Genomic DNA, 18064 nt, shown 5'->3' with positions numbered 1-18064 from the left:
CTTATTATTAGTAGTATTTGTGTATATTACTTTAGATTTAATTAGTAAACAGTTCTTATCTCAATTTTATGGGTTTCTTTATTTCTTTTTCCTCCGATTCTTCCCCTCCACTGGATTTGTGAGAGCTGCTTTGTGGTATTTTGCTAGCCGGAGTTAAACCATGACAGAAGCATAACCAATCTTAAATGCTTGAAGTCCTAATATATTGGGAATTTTATTAAATATTTCCAGCTTAGTACATCCCCTGAAACATGACAGGAAAGAGAAAGAATTAAAAAAAAATTGTTGGTAGTCGTAAGAGGCTTCACTGCTCAGTGAAACCTAACGTGAACGTACTGTTTCTGATACCTGCAGCAGTGTAATCCACCTACAGTATCCAATGACAGATCTGTCACGTAACTTTTGGAGTAAATTTTATTTATATTATTAAAAACAATCAGATTTGATAAGCATACTACATGGTTTTGCCAACTTATTGCAACTCGGAGAAAAGGATTATAAAAGCCTTCTCCATTTAATAATCTTTTGTAACAAGTGTAAAAAAATATACCTAACTACTGACCAAAATATCTTCTGAAGATGCAAATCATATTTGTTTTTAGGGGGAAGTAGTTTCTCTTACTCTGACCACACTGGAACCTTAAAACTAATCTGCTTGTAATTCAAATTGTCCTTTTCACTCACACAACCTTCTGTTTTTCCCCAGTGTTGGGAGAATGGATAGAAGTTGTTTACATCCTGATTACACTCCCTAGGGCTCCCTCCCCAGATGATGGCACCATCACTGTGCTGACGCTGTTTTAAAGGACTAACCCTGCAGTGAATGTGGTTCCTCTCCTGAAATCCCAAGAGGCAGATTTTAGAAGTAGTCGGAGCCTCCAAGGACACAGGCATTTGCTGTGATGCTGGAAGTGCCCGAGTTCCTTTTACCAACTGATTTCTGTAGTATTAGTTAATGCACAAGCCTACTTTCAAAAGTTTCACCAGGATAGAATGACAAAATAGCTTTATAAATGTGAGCCCAAATATAATCTCAATCCAATCAAGGGAGGATAAAATCTCTTGAAAAACTATGGCTTCTCAACTCCAGCCCTGTATGAGCAGCTGAAATCCCATTTAAAAAAAAAATTTTAAAAAAATCACAAAAAACCCCCCAAACCCCAACTTGAGTCTTGAGTGTTTCACTCCCACTGTCAAAATGACCTCATTAAAAAACAAAACAAACAAAATCCTCCTTCCCTCAAAAGTAGTTTTCTAAAGTACCAAAAATTTCAACATTGAGACTTTTTTCAAAGGCCCAATCTATTTTATGCTCTCTGTGTCTACCAGATTTTTCTTCTGACTCACATGAGTTTGAAAATTCCTCATACCAAAGGTTGTTTAAAATGTTAAAACAGTATTTACAAAGCATTTGTGCTTCCCCTTTCCCGCTCTACACACATACCCTGCAGCTGTTGCCCTGGGCAACTACTTCCATTCTTTATTCTAAATACAACATTCTGAAAACAATGGCGACTCTTGAAAATAAGATTGGGAATATCATTAAAAAGAGGTATTTTTCATATATCCAAAAAAAAGTTCTTAAAATTCTTAAAAGCTAAATAAAATGCAGTGATTCTTTAAATAAAAAAAAACAAGGCCAAGTGGTCTTCATAATATTTAACTGCTGCATTTAGAAAAAAGCATAAACCAATTAACTTCTGTGTTTTTAAGCACATTAAGAATTTATTGGCATTAATTCTGCATTTTCTGGAAGGACAGTGGGTTCAGCTTTATGGCCCTACTCCTTGTTTCACGGCCAGTTGGGGGGCAAATAAGCCTACCGCCAAGAGCAGGGGGTAAGAGCAGGCCCTGTAGGTCTCTGCAGATCTCCCTTGTGCCTGCTATGGAAAACCAGTGGCTAACTGGAAATGGATCATTGGCTAAAACACTGATCTGGAAGTGGAGTATTACCTAGAAAAACACTGCTTGAAGGAAGAGGGTGTACTGTGCTCCCACAGCCCCTGAGCGTCGAGAGGAGCAACCGCCAGTGTCATCACATTACTCCCCTGCAGTATAATAGGAACTGGCACATCTGATAAGTTTAAAAGACATGCAGGTGGCAGCCCTGACAATGTCCATCAAAACAACTATGCATGCAGAAAGCTTATATTGATCTCTTGTAAGGAAAACTAAAAGCAGTTTATCTATTAAAAAGATTTAGCAGGACTAGGTATCTAGGCAACACCATATATAGAACTATGTTTTAAATTAATTGTCAACTACTCAGGGCAAAATAAATTAAGTATTGCATTTCATTTAACAAATACCAATTCAGAGGGTAAATCCTGGTGGGTTTTGACTGTGTTGACAAAGAGCGCTGCTTTGCAATTCTACAAAGTCTTGTTTTCATCAGAACAGTATCTAGAATTAGTGACATTCAAGGAACTCATGTCTTATTCCATATGGAAATACAGCTTTGCTCTGTCAGTTAAGGTGTATTTGATATATCATAAAATGCATTTCAAGACAATCACAGCCAAATTCCATGGTGGAAGCTGTTACAGGATTACTTTTAAAAGCAAAAATCAATGTTAGAGGCAATCTGCTCTCCAGGAAGTGCAATGGATGATAAAACAATAGTGAGTATGAAAGCTGGCAAAGCAGAGGCGATGGCAATAACAAGTTTAATTAGTTGAGAAGAAAAAAGAAAATTCCTAAAAGACTAGTCAAGAGGCAGCATAGATGGAACATCCACTAGCTTTCCTGAGAGTCAAAGCAAGAGCCCTAGCTACAGAGTGTGACGCTACTGACTGGAACAAAGAATGCAAAGGAAGTAAGGGGTGGGGGAAATCAGCCCACCTTCATCTTTACGTGTAAGCATTACCTTGACTTGGGACTTGGGTTTCATTTAAATTCACTCTCTCTAAACAGCTGAGAAGCTGGGGAGACAACACACAAGCAGATCAAGGGATCTGGGTAAGCCAGGAGCTGCAGTAAACCAACTGCACCCACTATTAGCCAACAGAGCGAGTTTTCATTTCCATGTGAAGCACCAGCACCACGACTAACACACTGAAGAACAGAAAACGGGGCAGACAGCCCAACATTTGGGAATGCCGTTTATGTTCGCATACGCCAGCAGCTGTGCTAGGAAATAACGGCTGTGCTACACTTGCCCTTCTTAATGTGGTTGGTGGAAAAGTCCAGTCCAGAATTACAGAAGCTTTTCACAGTTTCTCTCCCAGTTAAACCACTGGTATTTACTTCCATGGGAAGTGTGAGACAACTCAGGTTTGTCTTAGAGACAGCATGAGGTTGGAAAGCCAAAACACATAGGAAACATAGGAAAGGCGAAAGAGAAAGATACTCCTGTACGAGGTACAGCAGAGACCTGTCCCTCCGTTCTCGAACGGCACATCCCCAGGTGGAAGGGCACCTGTTAAGAGGACAGACCTGCTAACTTGTTGTGCCGTTAGGCAACAAGAGAAGCGGGTCAGCACACGTGTCAGCATGCATTAGAAGAGGCATAAAAATAAATTAAGAACTAAAGAATATGAATCATGCTTGTTACAGGGAAGAGTGAGCAGAGATAGACGTGACTTTGTGCTGGCATCTCAGAAACAGTAAAAGAGGTCAAAAAGAGGAGTACCACCATGCTGCAGGTGAGGTACAAATGGTGTACGTGACAGTCCAGAAAGACCGGCAAAAGGACATTTAGAATAAGCACTGTGGGAATATTCAAGACAAGCTGGTAATTAACTTCCTGGGAAGATCTAGCAAATAATCCTACTGTGATGGAGAGAGGTGAACTAAATGACCCACTAGAAGCCTTCTCAAAGCGAAGCCTGTGACCCTGAACTATTTCTTGTGAGCCAGGAGTATTGGCAATTTGAAACATGAGTGCAAGTAGCCACAGAGCTTGGCTTTAAGGAACAAAGTAGGTAACATCAGTGAAAACAGGATGCTCCAAATTCTCCAAACATCCACCTAATTCTCCAAACAGCCATATAAGCCCACCTCCAGAGGCTTATATGTACATTAGTCAGAGTACATTTGCCTGACTTCAACATTTGACACCAGAAGACATCAACATGGTAATGAACCTTTTTGTTGGAGAGAAAACCAAGTTCAGGCTTAGTGCAATGATGATGTCTCCAAAGGAACTGAGGACATACCTTTAACTGGGCAAATAAAATGGAGATTTATTGTGGGTCTCTGTAAATTTTGCAATTTCTTAGTGTGGAAATGCTATTCTCCTGCACGGTACTGAATGATAACAGCACATGCAACCCTAAGTTTGGTTTTAGAGTTGAATGGAAGAGTCTGCAAGGCAGTGTGCAGTATACCGACGATGCACAATATTCTAATGCTTGTCTGCACTACACCAGGGCCAACACATTTGCTTTGCCTTGACAGGTGAAGAGATGGGCCACATCAATATTAACCTGTTGAATACCAAAGGATGCTGAAATACTAAGAAATTTCTTTCTTCTACTCGTACCTGATTTTGTGAAAGTACAAATGTTAAAGAAAAAAAATTCTTCCTAAAACACCTACGATATGAGCAATCTGACAGGAAAGGGTCAGAGTTTATGTTACCAACTGCTACCAGAATTCTGAGAAGCAAACTCAGTGTTGCACCACACAGAGCATACCCAGACATTCAGAACAACATCCCACGACAGCCTACTGTGAAGGTTTTTAGTCTGTAGTGGTGTATTAACAGGTAATAGCATTTTGTGTCAAGTATCAAAAGGTGAACAAACTTTGCTTTATACCCAGTCAGCCAGCTGCGCACACCTCAATGTACACTAAAAATTTTGTGCTTAGCCTGCAACAATACCTGGTGAGCACTGCTCTGGGTCCTCGAGCTCTTGCATGCATTTTATCCAACACCATGTGCTTCAGTTTCTGGTAATACACAGGGCCAAAATAGATATATGCTTCCAAAGGCTCCCTGAAGGAATAAAAAAAGAAAACAAAAAACCAATATTCACAGTTAGCACATATTTACCTTAAGAGAGACAAGAGTGTTGTGTACAGGAAGAATTTGAAACAATCTGGGAATCATGAGTCCTAGAAAAAAATGTGGTTGGGCTTTTAGGACAATCAGTCTGAAAAGCCCACAGGAAACCCTTATAGCACCTTCCAGTACCTGAAGGGGCCAACAAGAAAGGTAGGGGAGGGGACTTTTTACAAGGGTCTGTAGTGACAGGGCAAGGGGTAAGGGGTTTAAACTGAAAGTGGCGAGGTTTAGATTAGATATCAGGAAGAAGTTCTTCCTGGAGAGGGTGGTGAGGCACTGGAACAGGTTGCCCAGAGAAGCTGTGGATGCCCCATCTCTGGAAGTGTCCAAGGCCAGGCTGGATGAGGCTTTGAGCAACCTGGTCTAGTGGAAGGTGTCCCTGCCCATGGCAGGGGGGTTGGAACTGGATGGTCTGTAAGGTCCCTTCCAACCCAGACCACCCTGTGATTCTATGAACCCTTCTGAACACAAGAGCTGTACATTTCCAGCACCACACGTTGCAGTATCCACCCTAGTGAGGAACAAGTGCACAGAAAGTTGGGAGAGGACACAGCTGGGACAGCTGACCCCAACTGACCAAAGGAATATTCCATGTGACATCATGCTCAGCAATAAAACTAGGGAGGAGGTTGGCCAGGGCTGGTGGGGCCTGGCTGGGCATTGGTCAGTTGGGTGTGAGAAATTGTTTTCATTTGCATGACTTGTCTTTCTGGGGTTTCATTACTCTGTTATTTTCCTCTAAATCACTATAGTTAATTATTATTGTTGTTGTTATTATTTCAACTATTAAACTGCTCTTATCTGAATGCACAGGTTTTACCCTTCCAATTCTCTTCCCTACTGGGGGAGGAGAGTGAGCGAGTGGCTGTGTGGTGCTTAGCTGTGGTTCAACCATGACACAAACTCAGCACTGCTACTGATTTAAAAAAATGTATGTGCAATGTAAAAACAGGCAGGAGACAACAGTATTGCACCTCCCATCCAGAGTCATTACTGACATGATGCAGTGTTATTCCAAAAGCTGCCTAGCGAAGAAAATCATAAAACTTAACTAGACATTTGGAACTTGCAAACTTCCACACTGTTGTGAAATCTGCCTTCAAATTTCATAACAAATACTAAGCATGTGAAATTTTCTTGGAAGAATAGCAGTATCCTAAAGCAAAGTCTCTAAATAGGGTACTACACAGCTGAAGTTTGGGAACAGGGGATTTTTAGAGCTAGATGATTTTATTCTCCCAAGGAAACAAGATTAATCAGATTTGTTAAAAATTACCATGATATATCAATAGGAAGTGTTTCAAACACCAGGATACCTGATATACAGGTTATGGAATATAGAGTGGGTAAGGAAAACAAAATAATTTCTCTGAAACAAAAAGAGAAACAACATATGGAACAAGTTGGCAGGAAAAGCAATTAAAATAAAAAGCATTAAAAAATACCTTACAAGAGAGACCTAAACTTGTTGCCTGAGAAGAAGGGGACTGGGAAGATAATAAAAATAGCAGGAAGGTGGGATTAAGATACGTTTTGGAAGGGCTGGCATGTGGAGCCATATGGCCTTTTCCTGTTCCTAAACTATCCTACGTTCTTTGAACTCTGTGTCTCAGAAGCCAGTCTGATCAACACAGCAGGAAGTTTGCAGATTAGAGTATTATGCCAGACTGAATCATTGTGTAGTCAAAAGAAGGAAAAAAAGAGAAAAAGAAAAAGAGCACACACAAAATATTCCCAAGGGACAGACACCTGCCAGATCTATATTTTAGTATTATTTAAGTCAATATGAAAATGTTTATCTGATTCCAAGCATATGAAAGAGTTGCTGACAACAGAAACCTGAAATTTCTTACAATCTCTCAGAAAGAAAACCTTGATTTTACTTTTTTTGTCATGCAATAGATGTTGGGAGATTTTCATATGTACTACAAGGGCCACTCACGTTGCAGCCACACAAATACTACTAATTCTTAAATGTGGAACTACATAATACTTCTATGAGAAAAAAAAGGGGAAAAAAAGAAAAAAAAAAAAAAAAAGGAAGTGCACCGTTCTTCAGCCCCTTCCCTCCACCTCAGTGCCGTTTGCAAATAAGAGAAAGTTCCTAAGTTCTGAGGCACGAGAATATTCTTCAGACATGTCTCACAGGATTTCCCCACTCCTCTGAAATGTCTAAATCCACACAGCAGACGCTTACCCAGTGATACCAGATGTGACGTAGTCCTTCCCTAGGTAGTTATAACCATGGCGAATAAGATCTTCACACACGTCCTTAACTTTACTGCCTCCAAAAGCTGTTCCGTAGTGAAATCTGCCATCAAGCACCCCAGCCTTTCCAGCCAGAAGTTCAATTAATTTTCCTACCTGTGCAAGGGAAAGCAGAGTTAACAGCCCGCTCACTAGCTCAGGTACAGAGTAAGTTTGCCAGGCAACTGTCCGAGATGGCAGCCTGGGTTATCACACACAATGGGAGGAGTGGAAGCTGCCCAAGAACAGGGAGTAGTCCCCGGGCAGGCAGACCACACTGTTCATCGCAGGTCTGGGAACACCTTTAAGGTCCAGAGTCAGGCAGCTCCATTTTTTCCAGTTGTCTGGAAAACGAGCAGGATCCAGTCTGGCCTTCCGCTCCAGAAGACAGCCTCAGAGATTGACGTGCTACAGTGCAGCAGGGGGAACAGAAGGGAAGAAGCTAACAAAAAGATCAGAGGCTGTACAAAGTAATCAGCGGAGGTCCAGTATAAAGGCCGGGCTGCAGGGCATCTAGTGGGACCCGGCAGCACAGGTGCAAGATTTGCATCAGTTCCAGGGAGGCGTGTGTAATGTGAGGAGTTATATAGGTCTGCAACTCTTCGTGAAACTCCTCTCCACCCTTCCCCTCACAGTCTGCCCCAGCCCGCTTAGTGGGCACAGGCAATAGGGAAGGAAGAGGGAGAGCAAGGAATTTTCAGACAGAAAGGGGACAAGTGAGGTATTCAGTTGCTTTACTATCAGCTTGATACGGAACAAAAGGAGAATGGTGCACAAACAGCCCGCACCCCTACTCCTTCTACAGTCGGAGGTTTCAAAACGTGCAAAACAGAAAGCCTGAATACTTCCAGAAGAGCAAGCGCGTGGCATGACGACTGGGGAACATTCTCAGTGAAACTGTGTTTCCAACTTTTTTTTGTTTCCTCTGGCTAATCTACTTCACTTTCCCTATCAGGGGACACTGTCTCTTTAATTGTAAGATAACCACTAACCGTCATACGTGATGGGAAGCCATGAGGGTTCATTATGATATCTGGACAGATTCCTGTATCGCAAAACGGCATGTCTTCCTGAGGAACAATCAGTCCACACACCCCTGCAGAAGGGAAAACATTTCAATTCACAAACAGCAAACCACCAGCAGGGCTGACGCTCATCACCAGATTTTCTTTCGTGTTTCCCTCCTCCTCTCTTGCTCACGGATCACTTTTTACCCAGATTCATTACCATGACCAGTGCTCACAACCTGCAGGCTCGAAGATAGCCCTTGTGACAGGACTGCCAAAATTAGCATACCCTTACATAATACTCCCAGCGACTTGTGAGTTGGCAAATTAGGGAAGAAAGCTTTAGATACAGTTTTCAGAGGCAACCAGAAACTTCTGACCAGTCAGCCTGGAACATCTCACGGCAGACCTAGTTTTTAAAGCTGACACTATAATTGCATAGAAGTGAAGAATCAGGCATAGAAGTGCACAGAATTGAAGAAATCAGGTCTCTTACAGCATCTCTTTGGACATACAAAATTGTTATTGATCAGAAATTTGTTTATGTACCTTTTCTAAATACTCTGAATAAAACCAAATCAAGTCAGGACTTTTCAAGGGCCGAGAGAAGATCAGTAGGGGAAAATAAATAAATAGAAAGAAGAAAGCATTTTTTTCCCAGGTAGCATTCATTTGCTGAGCAAAGACCACTTCCAGTGAATTACCAAGTACAATCCACTCCCCAGACCGCTTATATTCTGTTGTTCCACGAACACAAACTGTACCTTTAAAAGTTCTGGAAGCTTTTTTCAGTCTCCAGCAGTAGTGGAAGTAAATCCAAACCCCCCCCCCCAAAGTCTAAAATTATTTAGGAATAATTAAACAGAAACATGGAAACTCATTTAATACAGTCTATCACACAGCACAAAATTTTCCTTCCAACCCTTACAACTTTGATTCTGCTGTGAATTTTGCAAATCAAAATAGTGCAGCTGGAAGTGACCAAGAGATCTGACATTCAAATTCAGGTGCTAAAATGCAGCTGCTTAAGCCCATACTCCTTTGAACCAAAGCTACTGTTTCAGTTGGACAATTTCTTCCAGAAGCCCTTAGAGCTGAAAAAGCCTGCGAGCTATTTGAGATCAGCCTGCTGCAACTGCCAGAGAACGCCTTGGGAACAGTCCTGGAGTGGAGGGGGCTCCTGGAAGACCGAGGGTGCTGGTTACATCCCTAAAAAGGCATCCCCCGACCAGCCAGTTCACAGAGGGGTATTGGCGTCTGCTCAGGAGGGAGCTCCTCTTCCACTGTCCAAGCAAGACAGGGATAGGTGTATGGGACAGTCGTTAATAGAATGAGAATGGTAAGTATGGGGGAAGGGAGCAGGGAAAAAAAAAGGATTGGAACGTCTGAGATGGGGGGGTGGTGTTGCATTGAGTTTTTAAACCTATTAAAACTAATTTTCATTGTTCTACTATGATAATTCAATAACAGCCTTCCACCCCTCCCTGCCAAGCAGCAATCATTTGCTGAAAATGAAAAAAAAAAAAACCCAACCCACCATCTCTCGTGCGCACAGCATTTTTATCCTAAAACTGTCTACATAAAAACTATATGACGTGTATTTATGGCACGCACATTTTGCCTTATTTGCATTTACTTATAAGAAAGCATTAGGTTGCATCTGGACTTCATGGCACCTGTAAGCCAAAAATTAAATCTTAGCTAACTTAAAATTACTTTAGGCTCTGAAAACCTTTTATTTGCCAAGCCGGTTCCCATAGCAGACAGCCACTGTGTTGTTTGTTTTGTGTGAAAGTGAATGATAAAAGATCCATGAAATCGACACAGAAAGGCAGAACAGCAGAAAGAACTGAGGGCTCTCCATCATAGCGGCTTCTACCCTCCGCTGACTTGTATAACAATGGGACCTACACACCCAACTGCAGATCTAACACAGCTGTGCATTTCATTAGATGAAGAGCACTAGTGACACAAGTAAATAATTAACTTATTCTGGTCCGCTGACTGTGGTTATGAGACCAGTCATAGCTGACAGATTTTAATACAAGTTAACACAAAGACAGCATAATGAGCTTAGAAGTTAAAAACAAAATATTTAGACAGGATCCAGCAATGTGAAGCTCACTAGGCCATTTATAAAGTTTCTATTTTACCGAAGGGGAAAAAAAAATGAAAAAGAAAAAAAAAAGAGAAAGTTATAAAACCTCAGTTCTAAGCTTCTGTATTTTAAGAAGTCACTGAGTTTATAACAGATCTATAGCATGCCCGTGTGTGTTTAGAGAACAGGACAGAGAAAAGCCTCCCGTGTTTTACAAAAGTTCATTCTTTCTCATATAAAACTGTCTAAAAAGCTGGCAGACACCTTTCTTGTATACAATGCTACTTCTAAAGGAAAAGTAACTGTAATTCATTTAAAAAATGTAAACTCGACTTCATTCTGCAGTCAGACGCTCCTGAATTTGCTGCTCTTTCTCGTCCCCAGCCGCTGAGCCAGGGCTTGGGGCAGGGCAGTAAAAGGCAAGCCTAGCGATGCCGCACCGCCAAGCAGCTGCGAAAAAGCGATCAAGTGAATTAATCCATCTAAGTGCAATTATCACGTGCAATTCATCAATAAAACAGTAAAGGAGAAAAGACGAGGCTGGATTTAAGACAGCCTCAAATCCCACGTGTTGCCCTGTCCAAGCATAAACTGCATTTCCCAACCGGGCTGCTCAACTGCTCCCCATACGATATTCATAAATAGGACACACTCAAACTAGTAGGGAACTTGGCTCTGTGGCTCTTACTACAGGTTATTAAGACTTCCTAATTATTACTAATTTAGACATCACACGAAAATTGCTCCCCAGCATTCACATAGGACATGCAAAATAACTCAGATCATTCATTTCTCATCCCCTCACAATTTTTATATGCTGCATCTGAAATTTAGCAGTACAATTTCAGACTAAACACTACACCGCAGTGGGCCTGAATCTGCTCTCACCTATACACGCTGGAGTTCTCATCTAGGACCAGAATCAAACGTTAACCACCAGAAAAGGCTGGAACTATTTTTCCAGACAAAAGAAGAAACCAAAATGTTTTTTTAGTATGTGGACTAACAAGAGGGCTGTATGTTTGAGCAATCCAGCAGCTTGCTACATCTCCTTTCTTTGCAATCGGAAAGCAAATTGAATTCTAGAAAAAAAGCCTTTTTGTATCAATTTCATAATGTCAGTTTAGATGAAAAATTAGTGAAAATGCTAACAAATTAAGATCTCTCTGAAAACAAACCAACCCCCCCAACAAAACAGATTTAATAAGCGTGGCAGTTGACTGCAAGGATAACAGTTTAAATTAGAATAAACCTAAATCAGGCGCCTAGAGTGGTTTCACATGCAAGTATAACCCAGCCATAGGCAGTGTTTTTCAATGCTATTGTGCGGCAGCCAATAAACGCCAGCCCTCTGACTATGCACGATGGCCCCCATCCTCACACACGCTATCTGCATCCATCCCGACAGCATCTCCACACCCGTGCACCTCCACAGGGCCCTGACCGAGCATAAAGATCCCCCCACCCAAGAAGTACTTTTGTCCCTTAAGAGTTTCTTTTTCTACTCAGGAGAATTTCAGGTTTCCACGATTTCTCTCTTTTATGTGGCTGTTTTTAGAGTTTGCTGTCAAACACTGACATACGCAAACTTGTAAAACAGCAGTTGAGCAGAGGGGGAAGGGGGGGAGGCAGGGAGGGGGCTGGGACAAAACACAACAGTATGGGAAAGTTTTTCCACCGGCTACGATAAGATGCCTTCTATACACACACATGCCAAATGAAAAAAAAAAATCATCAAATAAGTCAAAACAACCTAATATAGAAAACTAATTACTACCAGCAGGAGGGACATTAGAGAGCAAAGGAGACCAAGTGAATAGAAGCAGCAGTAATACCAGTTTCCATCAGCAAGATAAAAAGAAGCGCATTACTAAATGTGCTTGTTTACTTCTTCTAATGATACGGTGGCACAAGAGCTAAAACTAACTTGAAAGGCGTCTATTTCAGACTTACCAGACCTGCCAGAATTTGGAAATACTTTGGAGAAGTAAGACTACGTCACATAATTAAGAGGAGTTGTAGCTATAACACAGCGCCGTTTATCATGGACGAGTGACAAACAGATTTGCAAAAAATTCGTAAGGCTAAACAAAAATGTGCATTTGCTTCAAAACTCTCAAATTCCAAACTGAGTTGGGTAACTAAGCACTAAAAACAAAAACTAAGAAGAAAAAAGTGCTGCATCACATAAGCTTTGTTCAATACTGAATCATTCACTGATCTATCATATCACTTGCTACATCCCATTTGACATAAGAGGTAAAGAACAGAATTAAAATTAACAGATAAATAATGCATAAGTAAACTTGATTAGTTTTCTTATTAAAAACATCACTCTAAATGAGAGGAGGTGCTAGAAGACAATACAGTTTGTACACTGCTTTCCCATGAGCTGCTGAATGGTCTGATGTGATAAATTTGCATAGTCTGAAGCACACAAAGAGCTGATTAATTGAAACCCTTACAATGCTTCTGGAAGCAGCTATTGTAAAACAATAACCATAGGAACTTTACAAAATACACATGGCTGAATGAGTCAAGAGCTTAATAAAATGTGTGTTCAGGATACACTATTTGGAAACAGAATTAGATATTTTTATTCTGTGCCATAAAATGCTAAATCGCCCTAATTTCAGAGGTTCAGTTGAGGATTTACTGAAAAGGTCAGGAGGTTACCTGTTTGCTGCTCGAGATAAAAAATGCTGCAATTTCTTCTTAAGACAGCAAGCTAGGCAGCAGTTTTGTTAGAAATAGGAAAGATGGTAGGAGAAGTTTTAATGGCATTCTAGTATCTCACTTCCTTACATTCACCTTCTGAAGATAAAAAAATAAGGCAAGAAATTCCTACCTTTCCTGATGCCTAATAACTACTAATCATCCCACATTCCTGCAGTCAATGACAGCAAATTTTTTTTAATGCCACTTCAATCATTTCATTCCTATAAACCCACTGAAGTTTTCGAGCTAAAGCACTAAGTCTGACTCGTAACGTGGGGGCAAGTTACACAAGTAGCCATCTAAAGCTCACACCTTCCTTTACGTGTTCCGCTGTGCCGGAGGAGTGCCCATTAAAAGGGGAAAGATAAGTTGTTCTCAACTATGAAGCTTGGCAAGCAGAAGGCAGATGCTCAAAGTAGCAAAAATTTTAAAAGTAAGCAAGGTCAGACTTGGGCAGATAAGCGGTATTGTCATGAAGTTTATGCAGTTGACAATGCTGTGAATGGATTTTGTTTTGACACTAAGGAACATGGTTCATTTAGGAAAACAAAGACCATCTTTCATGAATTTAAACTCGCTTCCTTGTCTTTAGAGTTGTTTAAGTGCAGATACTTCAGAAAGGTTTAATCCTTTATCTTAGATCTTCAGCTATTAAAAAGCTTCTGTTTGCCAGTTCAAACAATCTCTTGCTTAAATACAGTTTTTCCACTCCTCAGGAATACTGTTCAGTATTGCTGCTTAGTTCTGTGATCTGCAGGACCTTTGTTGGAGGTGTTAATCCTTTTTCACATGAGAGACTGAGAAATGTTCTTTCAGAGAAGTGATATATTGCTTTTTTTCACATCAAAGGAGCCCAACTTTTTCCTCATTGTGACTTGTAGCAAAGAGGAAATCTGGAAATATAATAATTTAGTTTGTATGGAACTCAGATGAAGCTTCTTTAGCTTAAAAATCCTTCAGCCTTCTGTGCTTTGAAAAGTGACTTTGCTTGAAGAATGCAAGACTAAAAACCAAAATAATTAACCAAAGAAGTTTATCGTTCTGAAAAAAATGCAATGCAATACAGTTAAAAGGACTTCCTAGAGTTCAAGACAAGTCCTCCCTGGTAGGTATACAGGTTTTTGTGAAGACATTAGAAACTTTAGAGCTGACTAAAGTGACAGTCCCACTCCCAAAGAGCTTACTGCAACATCCAGTTTGAAGATGAACATTGAGACAGAGCAAAATATTTGCCAGTGCATTTCTCAACACATCATGGCCTCACTTGGGGGTTTTCTCCTCCTCACACACTTCTCTGCTGACAAGTTTTGAAGGAAAAGCTAGCTCTTACAGGCAGTTTGGAAGAAGTGCACTTAAAACATGGACTGAAGTGAAAAGACAGTGTGGCGGACAGGCCAGAAGTGGTGACCCTTGCCCATGCAGCACTGACACGCAGCACACAAAGACGGTAGCAAATAGAGAGGCAGCAGCATAGAAGTGGATTCCTATAGAGACTGACAAAATTTACCTACGTATTTCACCAAAAAGCTCTTCTGTTACACAAGGCTAAAGCTGGTTTGAGAGATTTAGTCTGTCATACCGCAGACACTTTCCAATTCTCTTACACCGCTTCCTTCGGCCTCAGCGACAAAGTACAGCTTTGGAATACAGATAAATTTTGGAATACAGGAAAATAAAACTGCAGAAACCTGGTTTGTGCAATCTCTTATTTTGCACATAATTAATTATTTTAAAACTACTACTAGAATTCTGTGAAATCACATCTCATCTTCGGCATGCCTTCCAGAAAATAAAACTACTTCACAGAAAAGATTGACAATACAGAAAGGAGAGAAATATGCATTCTCCCCATCCCACTGAATCAAGGTACTTGTTAGTTTTAGCTCATCATAGGTTTAAATGGCCCTGTGATGGGCTTAACGCTAACATTCACAAATTAAACTTGAAGAGGTAATTGCCTGCATTCAGACAAAGATGAGAGAACAAATTCAGGGCTAATTAAAAATTCTCTCAATGGAAAATGTTAAACCGTTAGTATTACGATTCCTGTTCCACAACTGTCTGTATTCCTCTGTTATGACTGATCCTTCCCCGATTTGATGTCAGAGAAGGATGGTACTAGCTGTAATTTTAAACAGCTAGCAAAGGAGATTTTCCCCTTCCTTTCCATGCCTTTTCTCCAGTTCTATCATTGTCTGTAATCTAACATTGATGTCAGCATCTGGTTCTTCACTGTACACTGAAGTTGCAACTGTAAACCTCACCGTTCTCCTCAGTATTTTTCTTGATAACTAAGACATTTATCTTCTCCACTAAGCACGCTTCTCCTTTCCCCCATTTGTTGTAACGTCTTTTCCCATAATGCACTTTAAGCCGGTGAACTGAGAGGTCTGCTACCAGGAAGGATATGTATCCTAGCAGAATGTAATAATTTAGAATATTATCACTCCTCTGATCACAAGAGATTACTAAAGATCGATGTACTGGACAGCTAACAAGCACATGCCTGCAAACTTGGTAACACAACTGTTGCAATATTCCCACTCGTACCTCCAAAACCAAGCTGAAAGGAATATTTGCTATTCTGAGTAATTGATGGTTTGGGCTGGTGTGCTGCTTTTGGCTGGGATAGAGATAATTTTCTTCGCAGTAGCTAGTATGAGACTATATTTCGGATACGTGCTAGAGAAATGTTGATAACACTGATGTTATAGTTGTTGCCAAGCAATGTTTACATTAAACCAAAGACTTTTTCAGTTTCTCATACTGCCCCTGTGTTCCCAGCTTCTTCTCTACAAGAAACTGGGAGAAGACAAAGCCAGGACAGCTGAGCCCAACAGACCAAAGGGATATTTCAGTCCATACAACATCATGCTCAATATATAAGCTGAGGGGGATCACAGCTTGGGGACTGTCTGGGCGCTGGTCAGTGAGTGGTGAGCAGTTGTATCACTTTGTTATTGTTGTTTTCCTTTTCATTACATATTATTATTAGTAGCATTATTAAAATCGTTATTTCAATTATGAAACTGTTCTTATCTCAACCGATGAGGTTTCTTACCTTTTATCCCCCAATTCTCTCCCCCACCCCACTGGTGGAGGTGAGCGAGCAGATGTACGGTGCTTAGTTGCTGACTATGGTTAAACCACAACAGCTTACTATTATTTTAGGTCCAAAAACCAGATACATGTGGGATCAGTCATTCTAGCCTTACGCGATCCCAGGCCTAATTATGGGTGCCCTCAAAGTTCCCTACAGCATTTTGGATGTTGTTTTTCACTAGCAGGGGACTTCCACATGTATTTTACTTTGGGGAAAAAAAATTATTACTAACTTTCTATGGGGTTTGGGATACTGAAGAAAATACCACCAGATCCTAACAGAGTGTGTATTAGTTGTTTCTGCATTTGACCATGAATATCAGGGTTTAATGAGCAGCAAAAGTACTCGTGCTGTGCCTGTCCTTCGAGACCTCTAAAATGAGCTTGCTGTGTGAGATGTCTTATGTGCATTCAGCGGTATGGAAGGTCCTCTGCTCCCTGAAGCCATACTGCAGCCTGCATGACACAATGTTTCCTTCTATCATTCTTCCTCCTTTTCTCCTCTGATGGTTCTAGATTTTTGGAGCACCCTTTTTCTTGATTTTTGGAAATGGAAATGAAAAACAGTCCCCTTTAAATCCTGTTCAACTATTTCAGTAGGTTCACATCAATAGCCCAAGGTAGGAGAAAAAGCTTACCTGCTTAAATTTTTCATGCAGATGCACATAAATATTTATCATTACTAACCAAGCAGTTTCTTTCATGTAATTTGTAGGCTTTTAAAAAAATTCTAGTAAGAAAAGTGGTCATGCACAGTACTGATCATATTGTTGTGTAACACCTTGAAGCTAAAATGCTGCACGCCACTTAAAAGGAGACAGGATTAATTAGACGAAGCTCAAAATATATGAAGAAACAGGCTTTGCTCTAAAAGCAAAGGTTTAGCACATTATTATAGGTTTATAAGGTTTAATTATGTAGGTTTATAAGTACTGCACATCTTCATTCTGCATGAGATTAAAAAATTATTTCAAAGAGACTCTACACAAAATATTCCTGAAGGAGAATCTTCCTGGAGATAAGGAAGGAATGGGGCAGTTGAACCATTCCAACTCCTCAGCAGTTTCTGTTTGCCTAAGGATCTTCCCTCGTCACTTACCAAAACTATCCTGTAGGTCTGTAGCGCAAGAACTAGACTGGATTTTAAAAGGAAAGTCGCGAATGTACTGCTGCTTCTTTACTGGTTTTAAGTGTTCAATACGTGCTGGTTTCCAAATCACCCGGGGACTCTGAGAACCACTTCTTATTTTTATATCAAAAGTCATCTTGAAAATACAACCAGGAAAAATGTTTCCATGCTTGTCAGAAGAGTTTCTATTTCTTAATGACAGCAGAAACAATTGAAGTATTTCTTTAGAATACAGAGTTTCAAGAACCAGTTTTCTGGGTCTACGGAAAGACACTGTGGAGGTAAGGGTGATCTTGAAGAGAGCTGGATGTACTGAGGAACCCTGCGTTGACTGTACTCCACAGAAAATATACACAAAGAACTTGAGGCAAGATCTGGTAACAGCTCACATCCTGATCAACTACTGCCTTCCGTTCCCATTTCACCTCTTTTGACTGATAGATTTGCTCTGGGTAGATGTCCTGATCACCAAACCTGGAGACTACAAAACAGGGATTACTGTGGTTAGCTCTGCATCCCACGAAAGGGATGCCATCTTTCACTTCAGTTACACCTGGCTACCTCATTGCCACTGATGCTTCCGTACTTTCACAGCCCCACAAAGTCATAACGGACCTCAAGTTTGACTTCAGGCTACACATGTGAGCAAAGAAGTAAAAAGAAGCATGGAGCATCATAAAAACGACTTCTTACTCGTGCCTGGGGTGCATCTGTAAGCAATTGCCCTTCGTACCTCTTCCAATCACCCCCCACAC

General features: G+C 40.7%; 1 protein-coding gene across 1 annotated transcript in view; it reads right to left on the bottom strand.

The window, feature by feature from the left end:
- POLR3B (polymerase (RNA) III (DNA directed) polypeptide B) overlaps positions 1-18064 on the bottom strand; it is a 74679-nt gene that overhangs the window by 962 nt on the left and 55653 nt on the right. Inside the window, exons 23-25 of the mRNA XM_010161987.1 lie at positions 8248-8351; positions 7206-7372; positions 4826-4939 (exon numbers count right to left, since the gene is read on the bottom strand). Of these exons, the coding sequence (XP_010160289.1) occupies positions 4826-4939; positions 7206-7372; positions 8248-8351 (385 nt within the window). The remainder of the gene's footprint in view (positions 1-4825; positions 4940-7205; positions 7373-8247; positions 8352-18064) is intronic.

This window comes from Eurypyga helias, unplaced genomic scaffold, assembly GCF_000690775.1.
Source record: "Eurypyga helias isolate BGI_N326 unplaced genomic scaffold, ASM69077v1 scaffold6832, whole genome shotgun sequence".
Classification (NCBI taxonomy): domain Eukaryota; kingdom Metazoa; phylum Chordata; class Aves; order Eurypygiformes; family Eurypygidae; genus Eurypyga; species Eurypyga helias.
This window is presented reverse-complemented; position numbering and strand designations above follow the sequence as displayed.